Raw genomic sequence first — 10907 nt, forward strand, 5'->3', positions numbered from 1 at the left:
TCTTCTTCCCTTCAGAAAGATGCTTAAGAAAATATTGTCATTGTGTACTCGTATCTATTCTCTCTCTCTCTCTCTCTCTCTCTCTCTCTCTCTCTCTCTCTCTCTCTCTCTCTCTCTCTCTCTCTAACTGTTTTTCAGATTTTTTCATTTATTTCTTCTTTCCGTTCATGGTTTTTCTTACAAATTTACCTCTCCCTCTTTCCGTCTGTCTGTCTGCCTGTCCGCCTGTTTGTATTTTTTTTATTTTCTCTCTCTCTCTCTCTCTCTCTCTCTCTCTCTCTCTCTCTCTCTCTCTCTCTCTCTCTCTCTCTCTCTCTCTCTCTCTCTCTCTCTCTCTCTCTCTCTCTCTGCTTTTTTCTGCATTATTGTCTGTCTGTCTAATTGTGTGTCTATCTGTCTCTTCCCAATTTTTCTTCTCTCTCATTTTCTCCTGTCTGTCATCCTACATAAAAATGCCAAACATGTCTTCTTTCTCGAATTAAAAACATTATTCTCAGCCCCGTGACGATTCTTCCTCCACAAAAGACATTGGTCAGTATTTGTCTATCACTTGAACAAGATACCACATCTGTTTTTTATTGGTCTTCCTTCTTAAGACTGTCACTGGTTGCAAGAGTTTTGTTTGTTCTGAGGAAAGCGAAGGTGTGTGTGTGTGTGTGTGTGTGTGTGTGTGTGTGTGTGCTTTTGTTTTCAGTGTTTGCATAGCTCTCTCTCTCTCTCTCTCTCTCTCTCTCTCTCTCTCTCTGTTCAGCTGGCAGCCTCCTCATGAAACCGGATCAGAGGACTTGAGATTCAGAGAAGGCGCAAAGTACAGTGGGAAGTGAATCCAAATTAGGCTACTCGACTTGTAAACGCTACTGTAGCCTAGATTGTCTCTCTCATTTTTCTACGATTTAGTTACTGTATTTACTTAATTGCATTTAGTTTTCTACGTTTTTTATGAGTTCTCTCGCATTTCTTTAACCCGGGAACACACGTAAAAGCAGTCTAATTTAAGCTTACGAGGTGGTAAAAACTCCCCCTCGTGAGGAAAACCTGTCTGTACGTCAAACAAAACCGGCGCTCTTTATTATATCCAAACCACTTTTGTACTTGGGAGTTTTCCGGGGCGGGAGGGAGGCACAGGTAACGGTTTCATCTAAAGTACAACGTGCATGCAGTCATTTCCCTCAAGTAGTGATGTCACAGAGTCCAATGAAATTCATGTCTAAATCGAGTGGAAGTTAGACTAATAAACTGATTTGCACCAAGAGCTCCGCAGACATCGATGTTTAGTTTTTTGTAGGGAAAGTTTTGTAGGATATGTCGTGATTTCTTGAATTAAGTATGGTGGAAAGATAGGTAAGGGTTGGGTGATATGAAGCTGGAGATGAAGGAATAATGTATGTTGAGGTGACGAAGGAAAATGGGAGCACTAAAGGTGATGAACATGTTGACCGGTCACTCTCCATGCATGAGGAAGGTCAGAAAGGAGGTGCGTGTGATGAAGCTTGGTGGATGATGAGAAAAACACTGCTTCTGATGGAGATGCAGCATAATATATTACTTGTTACTTTACCTGTCTACTCTTAACACTTGCGTATATTTGGAGACGAAACTTCTATGTAACTTAACTTAGTCTACCTTTATACTCTTAACTTCTTCTTACTGCCTCATTCCTTTTCATTGGTATTTCACTGCTGTAGCTAAATGTAAGGAGTATTGAATTTCATTGTTAATATCTGAAGATCAGTCATCCTATTTATTTCTAGAGTATGCTAGAAGAGGTTAGATTAGGTTAGGTTTGGTAACGGAAGCTGGCCTAATCTTACTTCAATGAAAATAAGGTGGGTGATCGTAAATGTATTCTCAATTTTTTTGTTGCAAGGAGTGGTTATTATCTACTGCCGTGTTGAAATTCTCCACAAGCGTGCTTGTATAGATATTCCAGTGAACTTCCCTGTGCTGTCAAGGAAAAGGTTAGGTTACTATGGGACCAAAGACTGTCTCAATCATGTAGTTGTTTGTCCCTCCCATCCCTCCCTCTCTATTTTTTTTTTCCTCGTTTATTCCATTCTTCCATCAGTCTATGTTATTTCTTCTCTGATTGCTTTCCCTCCCATGACTCTCTCTCTCTCTCTCTCTCTCTCTCTCTCTCTCTCTCTCTCTATCTATCTATCTATCTATCTCTCTCTCTCTCTCTCTCTCTCTCTCTCTCTCTCTCTCTCTCTCTCTCTCTCTCTCTCTCTCAATCAATCAATCAATCAAACAAACACAGACACGCACCTGATCTCTCCTCGACGGCGGACTTGAAGAGCACACACAGCCCCGTCTCGAAGTTGATTGCCTTGCAGAGGGCGTTGGCGCGGCACAGGTCCAGACATTCGCTGAGCAATAGAGTGCCAACGCGAGAGGCAATGATATCCTCCGCCGAAGCTGAGTAAACGAAGCCGGTGATGAGCTCGAAACTCTCTTTCCCTTGACATGTGGCGATGAGCGGCGTTAGGGTATCTTGGCGAGTTATTACCCCTGGCTTCCTCCGCCCGGGCTTCTGCCGCTGCCGATTTCGCTGGGCATCAACAGTAGCGAGGAGTACCGTCAGGAGGACCACGCGTAGGACGGTTGTGGATACCATCGCGCCGGTTATCAAAGACAAGAGTGAGTGTGTCGAAGCGGACGTGTTGCGTATGCGAGTGTGTCACGGGTAGCGGGAGGTGTTTGCTGGCGTGGCCGCTTGGTTGTACACCCTCCACCCGACTGAAGGAGGAAGAAGCCAGCCAGCCAGCGCCGCCCGAGTCCCAACCAGCCTCGCTCTCTGCCCCGCCTCCCGCCCTCCTCCCTCCTCGCCGCCACTGACACACTTTACACACCTGTTCTTGATGATGTCACACGGGTCTTGCGGGAATCCACGATCAGATACACCAACCCACACACCCACCCGCCCACACACACACACACACTTCCTACACACACCGTATCTATTCTAATGATTTATGTAATATTACTAGCTAAGATTGCCCAGTAGATCATAATATATTGAGAGGACTTAACTTCAAAGACAGAAGCCACATTCCTTTGCTTACTATGATTCAGAATTCATTATGGTGAACAGAATGAAATAATAATAGCAATAATAATAATAATAATAATAATAATAATAATAATAATAATAATAATGATAATAATAATAATAATAATAATAATAATAATAATAATAGGAAGAGGAAAAGAAAAGAACAACAATATTAATCACAACACGCACAGCTATTTATTTACATAACAACAACAACAATAAGTGATGAGAGTTAAAAATGATAGCAATGTTAATCATCACATGTACCATAGCTATTCATCTACATATTAATGAACTACTGTCTTTGTATAGCTGCCATCCACAGGCCGGACCTCCTCCCTTTCTGAAGTACTATGGCTTAGATTCTCGAGATTACTGAACCTTCAGGAATTTCTATGTACTGTATTTCCTGAGGCACTCTTGACAAACTCTGTGTGTGTAAACCGCCAACCTTCACCATCATGTAGCTGCACAATTCCTATTTTACTATTCCGACCCATTGTTTACTCTCTTACTTCGCTCTCTATTATCCTGGGCCATCTACAGGCATACTTTGTACTATCTTGGCCCATCTTCTACTGTCCTTTTTCTTTTTGTACTATTCAGCCCTACTGTGTATTATCCTAGCCCACCTTTATACTATTCAGCCTCACCAACCACTATTCCAGCTCACTATCTACGATCTCAGCCCCACTGTGTACTATCCAGGCCCATCTTTTGCTATTGATTTGCCATCTACCATTTCATCCTATCATACATAAGAACATATGAGAAGAACAGATACCAGAGGACCTATTGGTCTGTAATGAGGGTACTTGTTTATTTCTTTACTACTACCTGTGTGTGGAAGAACAGGATAGATCACAAGGCTCTCTCCATCTATCATTCCAGCCCACTGTCTCCTGTCCAGGCCCACCATTTCTCATTATGAAGGTTAAAAATGAAGCCAGAAAGTTATGGGGCAAAATATTTAAACAAACTAAAGACAAAGTCAAGAATTACCCTCACTCAGCATCTTCCAAATAAAAACTGACTGTGGAGGCTATAAACAGATACTTGAAAAATCAGTGGGGAAATTGTATGCATTAAAATATGAAACATTAAGCTGTGCTCTTTGCCTCAACAACAAAAGTCCAAGAAATACTTTTTTTCAGTTTCCACTGTTTATTTACAGGTTATATACACATAGATGCCTTTTTTTTTTATGAAAACTCACAATAATATAAATCTATCTACATAACAGGCTGACATTCCTCACAGAGATGGCTGCCATGACGAAGCACCACACACCCAAACACTCACATACTTTGAAAACAAAAATATGAGAGAGAGAGAGAGAGAGAGAGAGAGAGAGAGAGAGAGAGAGAGAGAGAGAGAGAGAGAGAGAGAGAGAGAGAGAGAGAGAGAGAGAGAGAGAGAGAGAGAGAGAGAGAGAGAGAGAGAGAGAGAGAGAGAGAGAGAGAGAGAGAGAGAGAGAGAGAGAGAGAGAGAGAGAGAGAGAGAGAGAGAGAGAGAGAGAGAGAGAGAGAGAGAGAGAGAGAGAGAGAGAGAGAGAGAGAGCAGCCAGCACTTTGGCAGCTTGAGGTGAGTTGTCATGGCAAGAAGACTCCCACAGATAAATGTTTAGTATATTACTTGCTATAGCAAGTAATATACACTGGACAAGCTTAACTACTGGAAGAGATCCAAAAATTAAGGTGCAGCTAACACTTTCCCTTCCTCTGCAATCATCATGCAGATGAGCTGCCTCACTCAAGGCATACTGTGTCTCATATGAGGGGCAGAGAGATCACAAGTGGGGTGTTCCCCTCAGAGTTCCACTTTGAGGAGGTTGTGCAGCTTGTCTCATGCTGATTCAAAGTCTGCTGGGGACAGAAGGAGTTGGTGCTGATGGCTGCCTATCAGGCACAGCACCCTACAATGAAGAACATCAACCAGGTTATGTGTGAAAGGGTAGTCCCCCTTCGGTCTCTTGAGTCCGTGAAGGGAGCCCAAAGAGACCCTGCTTAGGGACTTAAGCTTGGCTCCTGCCTCAACAGGCTGCCTATGCACTGCTTCTCTGAGGAAGACCTATGCAGCCCCCTTCACTATTTGCAGGGGCTGTGGCCAGTCTACCAGCAAAGAGTTCCATCCCCCATGGTGACCAGCCACCGGATGGTGGGCAGCCTGAGTGAGAGGTGCAGCATATGTTGCGAGAAGTTTGCCTGTAATCGGCTTGCCTGTAGCCAAGGTTAAGAGGCATGTGGATACCTGGTGTCCTCCAAGTGCCTACACTTAGTCCACCTGGTTCAAGGGAAGGTGCTCAAAGTGATAAGCCCTTGACAGTCTGGAAACACAGGTACCGTTATGCCCAGAGGCTGAGGCCTACTTCTCAAGTTGGTATGTTTTAAAGATTTTCACTACCACTCACTCTCACTCACAGTGTGGTGATACCTTAAGACTAAATTAAAATTTTAGTCCTTGCACCTTCATGTAGAGAGGGGCAGATCCTACCATTTATAACCCATAACAATAAATAATAATAATAATAATAATAATAATAATAATAATAATAATAATAATAATAATAATAATTTTAGTCCTTGCACCTTCATGTAGAGAGGGGCAGATCCTACCATTTATAACCCATAACAATAAATAAAAATAATAATAATAATAATAATAATAATAATAATAATAATAATAATAATAATAATAATAATAATAATAATAATAATAATAACAATGATAAATTTTAGAGTACACATATTAGGCACTTAATACCAAATTCTTTCTACTTCTCCATCTCTTTCTCTCATTATCTAGTTACCACTCACAAAGACAAGTCTAGGAGTGAAGAGAGCGAGAATCAAACTCAATACGTACAAGTAAATCAGTTATTTTACAGAGAGAGAGAGAGAGAGAGAGAGAGAGGAGAGGAGAGAGAGAGAGAGAGAGAGAGAGAGAGAGAGAGAGAGAGAGAGAGAGAGAGAGAGAGAGAGAGAGAGAGAGAGAGAGAGAGAGAGAGAGAGGATATTTCACTCATACACATCATCACCATACTGGTGAGGAGAGGAGAGGAGAGAAGAGGAGAGAGGAGAGAGAGAGAGAGAGAGAGAGAGAGAGAGAGAGAGAGAGAGAGAGAGAGAGAGAGAGAGAGAGAGAGAGAGAGAGAGAGAGAGAGAGAGAGAGAGAGAGAGAGAGAGAGAGAGAGAGAGAGAGAGAGAGAGAGAGAGAGAGAGAGAGAGAGAGAGAGAGAGAGAGAGAGAATATTTCACTCATACACATCATCACCATACTGGTTTTTCCTGACTGGCATGGGCATATTGGAGGGAGGAGCAGGTGGTGCTGGTGGTGGCACAGGAGGAATATCTTGAGGACCTTCACCTGCAGAAAAAATTAAAAATATGTATAAGGAACCTTGTTCCAAACCAAACTATCCAAGCTGTGTGGCTGATCCCTGTTAAGTGAAGAGAGAGTGTTTTCTCTGCTGGAGGCCAAGGTACTAAGAATGAGTGTGAATATGAAAGTTGTGAGCCTTGTCTTGGTCACCTCCCTCTTTGTAGGAGACAGTGCTCGTGCATGTATGTATGTATGTTTGTATGTATGCATATTGCAGATTCTACAGCTGAGGTAGAAGTATTCTGCAGGAGAGAACTCAAGTAAATCTTGACCAATTACACATTTAAAATTTCCTAGTGTTCCTCTGATATCTCCATTATATTCAATCTCCTCTTGACAGATACTTTACTGCTCATACCTGACTATTAATCCAACTACTTCCATCACTATGATTACTTTGTTTCTTTTACTACTGCTAATAAGTAAGTTTACCTAGGGAAGGCCTGCGATATCTTTCGGCCATCTTATTTACATAATCCTCTCGATTTTTGCGTCGCAGTTCTTGGTAAGATGTGGGAGGAGGTGCAGCAGCAGCAGGCTGATCAGTATAGGGACTCAGAGCTGGAAGAGAGTGTGGAAAGTTATGTCATTGCAAAGGAAAAGTGAGAAAGTAATGTTTTTTGGTACATATGACTCATTAAATGCAAGATTTTTGTTCTTTATAGTGCAGAACAAATTCTTTTAAGGCCTATGATGTACAATGATGCCATAAAGAAAATAATCTTGGGGAAAGTATATTATATAAAAACAGGTACATATATTCCTCAAGCATACTCAGACTTTCCCAGGAAGCAGCAGACATGCTGTAGAGAAAATGAAAACTTACACAACTTCCCATGCTTAGGGAGATGAAAATTCTGAAAATAAAAACAAGTTACTTAGCCAAATAAAAATGTGTCTCTCTCTCACATTCAGTCACCCCACGGTGATAGTCATCCAGGCCTTCATTGTGGTCCCTCAAGTCTGGGCGGTGGTCATCAAATATTGGTTCAGCTGGTGTCTCTGCTTCAGTTTGTGTTGGGCCAACGGTGAAGCCGGCTTCCATCCCCAACCTGTGCCAATGAGAGTGTTTGTTCATCTACAATTAGTAATTTTACATCCATTCATATATGTGTGTGGACGTATGTGGCCAGCTGTGCTATGCTGAAGCTCTTGGGGCATAGTACAGTGATCCATGAGACTATCCCTTTCCATCAAGGGTTGACAGGACTGAGTGTGAATGATGAGTGTATGAGTGTGTGGTGCTTTGTCTGGGCTACTCTGTGTGGATTGCCCACATAGTAGTAATTTTATAAGACTAATTCAAGCTCACAATGTCTGATCTTTTGACCAAACAAGAAATAAACATAGCATACATAAAGAAAAGCATTACAGACAAACAAATATACGTGAACAAAAGCAGCATTCCCATTACCGTCACCACCACCACCACCACAAGAACAAAAAGCATCAAACTTACGTCTCCTGAAAGCCAATCCGTCCCTTCCGTCTCCTGAGAGATTCTGCAAGGGGACTGTTAGGAAGCTGCATGATCTTTTCTGCACAAGCATTCTGGTAGGACAGCTTGCCTATGAAGTAACCAGCTGCAACGGCACCGATGATCTTCGGGGTGTAGCCAAACCTGCTACTGGCACTGAGTATACCTATACAGGAGGGAGGAGATGGTTAGAGGTGGAGGAGGAGGAGGAGGAGGAGGAGGAGGAGGTGATGGTGGTAGTTGAGGACTGGATAAAAGATGAAAAAGGTTTGGAGGACGTGATGACAGTGGCAGAGGACTGGATAAGGGATAAGAAACATCTAAGTTATAAAAGAGTGAAGATGGGATATATAAGGAGAGGAGGAATGCAAAGTAATGCAGAAGAAGAAGAATAAAGAACAGTAAACCTATTGATCTACACAAGATCCACTTTGATGATGAAGTGGAGGAGGAGGAGTATAGGAGCTCGGAATAAGATTAATTAAGGCAAAAGGTAAAACAAGAAAAACAACAATACCAACAACAAAAATCCATCTGTCACCTTTGCGCAGGGCCATGGCAGTAGCTGTGGAGAAAGCAGCAGCCAGCGGAACAGAACGGAAGTAGAATGATTCACGATTGCACTCCCTGATGTATTCTCAATTCCTCTTGTGTGAACACAGGTTTCTGGAATGCAAAAATGGAGTCAGTACCTCAATAAAGCTATATCAAAGCCAACAAAATTTAAAATAAAACTAAAAACACTGCATGATTACATATATTACTTAAAAGCCATACAATTCTGTAAGTATTTACATCTGGCACTAAACAGTTAAGTAAATAATGAAAATTAAATAAAATCTGACCACACAAACCTTCTAACTCAGAGCTGCTCTCCTGAACTCCACTAAACATTTAAAATCAGAAATTAGGTACAGTCATTTCTGAATTTCACAATATAATTCAACTAACAAAATATTCAGAAAGATTAAGGGGGAGTCCAGCGAACAAAGCCACCCCCCTCCCAGTTAGGATAGGATAAGTTAGGTAAGATCAAGTTAGGTTAGTGTCCTCAAATGGGCCTCCAGGATGGGCAAAGGCCCCACAGTTAGGTTAAGATAAGTTAGGTAAGATTAGGTTAAGTTAGTGTCCTTAAGGGGTGGTCCAGGGTGGGCAAAGCCCTCCAGTTTTGTTTAAGGGGGATCGGGGGAGGAAGAGGCAAAGCCCCTGGTTAGGTTAGGCTAGAAATTTCCCATGTTTCCAAAACATGGCGTCTCATCCTTAGACTTTTCACGAACACTTAAATTTGGCTTCCGCCACCCTAAAACCCCGCGTTCCCATCAGGTCCCCAAACTTGTTTGAGGGATGGGGGGACGGACCTATAATAAAGGATTACCATAAGCTGAATGAATATGTCTACAAAGAAACGAAACACATACAACCACAGATATACACGACAAATACATAATGAAAAATGAGAAGACACGTTCCTGGTTTCATAATGTATCTATCACTCATCTCCTTTGGTGGTCTTATACGCAGTGTTCTCCCTCTCACAACAAGCAGAATACATTAGTCCACAACACAACATAACCCTACAGAAAACAACACAAAATACATAGAAATGATGATACACACGTCCTTGCTTTCATAACATCGTCTGTACCTCTCATCTATTTTGATGCTCCTGCTTGTGATGTTTTCCCTCCCACACACTTACGAATTGATCATCTTGTCCACCGTGTCTTCCTTGTCCTCCCTGAAGAGCCATCGTCCTGCTGAGAGGAAAGGAGAGGACATACACTGGCGACGATAAGAGCAGAACCACAACACTCAAGAGCCAGAGCGAAAGTGCCGGACATCATCGTCACTAACAGCATCAACACAAGATCCTTCAACATTTGCTCAGGACCAAAGCTGTCACACGGGCGTTTCTGTGCGATGGATGTAAATGGAATAATAAGAAATATGTTTTTATCTCTCTCTTTATCTACTTCACTATTCCTTTACTTAAAAAAGAAAAAAAAATGTGTGTGTGTGGTGGGTTGCTTGCTCCCTCTCCACCCCATGAGTGATTGCCGACCCGTGTGTGCAGCAAAGAGGGCGAGTCAAGCTACAGGGAACGTAGGTACTTGTGCTGGGACATTTCAGCGACCGTCATTCAAAAGCTACAGAGATAGCTAGTCAGGTTCTCATGAGCTTTTTTTTTTTTTTTTCATTAGTGATGCATAATCCTCGTTAAGATATTATTGAGGGTATCTGTCGGTATTATAAAAAGTTTTGAAGGAGGGGAAAGAAAGCTACATAAATAGTGAACGAGGCGAGAAAAAGGAAAACGACATACGTACTCGTAGATAGTAAGAAAGAATATATCAAGGAGTTTGTTTTTCTCCTTTATTCCAAAACTAATTGTTCTTTTTGTTTCTTCAGGAGTTTGATACTTAAAGGAGTATATAGTAGTAGTAGTAGTGGTAGTAATAGTAGTAGTAGTAGTAGTAATAGTAGTAGTAGTAGTAGTAGTAGTAGTAGTAGTAGTAGTAGTAGTAGTAGTAGTAGATGATGAAGAAGAAAAAGAAGACGAAGAAGTATTCAAGTTTCTTTGTTCTTTCACCACACCCGACACTCGGCCATTCTCCATCTCTCCTCTCCTCCCGTGGCAAGATGGGTTATAACAGTGCGGTCTGGCCTCCTGCATTTTTGAGATGCATGTAATGTGACCGTCTCGCCACATGACTGCATGGCTCTCATGGACTCCACTTTCCCCCTACCACTATGCATAATTTTACACCTCTTGACAGCGTCAGTGAGTGCACCCACGAAACTGAATGTTCGTCTTACTAGATGTCCCAGTGGTGATGTTTGATATAGATATGCTCCTCTAGATATAAGTTGTCATATATAGTATCTTCGCTCTCAGATTATTGACTTTCAGAAAGTGTGTGTGTGTGTGTGTGTGTGTGTGTGTGTGTGTGTGTGTGTGTGTGTGTGTGTGTAAAATGGAAATGCAGTACCTACTAC

The 10907-nt window shown here is 41.9% G+C and overlaps 2 protein-coding genes across 2 annotated transcripts in view; both read right to left on the reverse strand.

The window, feature by feature from the left end:
* Positions 1-2761, reverse strand: part of LOC135109289 (uncharacterized) — a 32372-nt gene extending 29611 nt beyond the window's left edge. The window contains exon 1 of the mRNA XM_064020588.1: positions 2266-2761. Within this exon, the coding sequence (XP_063876658.1) occupies positions 2266-2614 (349 nt within the window). The 5' untranslated portion in view covers positions 2615-2761. The remainder of the gene's footprint in view (positions 1-2265) is intronic.
* Positions 2762-5983: 3222 nt separating this feature from the next.
* Positions 5984-9768, reverse strand: LOC135109290 (OCIA domain-containing protein 1-like). The gene is made up of 6 exons (XM_064020589.1): positions 9610-9768; positions 8452-8576; positions 7893-8076; positions 7343-7485; positions 6866-6994; positions 5984-6418 (listed from the first exon to the last, which is right to left on the reverse strand). The coding sequence occupies exons 2-6, from the start codon at positions 8465-8467 to the stop codon at positions 6306-6308; spliced, it is 585 nt and encodes a 194-aa protein (XP_063876659.1). The 5' UTR covers positions 8468-8576; positions 9610-9768; the 3' UTR covers positions 5984-6305.
* Positions 9769-10907: the final 1139 nt, after the last annotated feature.

Source organism: Scylla paramamosain, chromosome 18, assembly GCF_035594125.1.
Source record: "Scylla paramamosain isolate STU-SP2022 chromosome 18, ASM3559412v1, whole genome shotgun sequence".
In the NCBI taxonomy this organism is placed as follows: domain Eukaryota; kingdom Metazoa; phylum Arthropoda; class Malacostraca; order Decapoda; family Portunidae; genus Scylla; species Scylla paramamosain.

Excerpts from the sequence above, each read along its gene's own strand:
- LOC135109290 (XM_064020589.1), bottom strand. Across the intron at positions 6,995-7,342 it reads TCACCGTGGGGTGACTGAAT|CTCTGAGTCCCTATACTGAT; the intron begins GTGAGAGAGAGA and ends ACTCTCTTCCAG. Across the intron at positions 6,419-6,865 it reads ATATCGCAGGCCTTCCCTAG|GTGAAGGTCCTCAAGATATT; the intron begins GTAAACTTACTT and ends TTTTTTCTGCAG.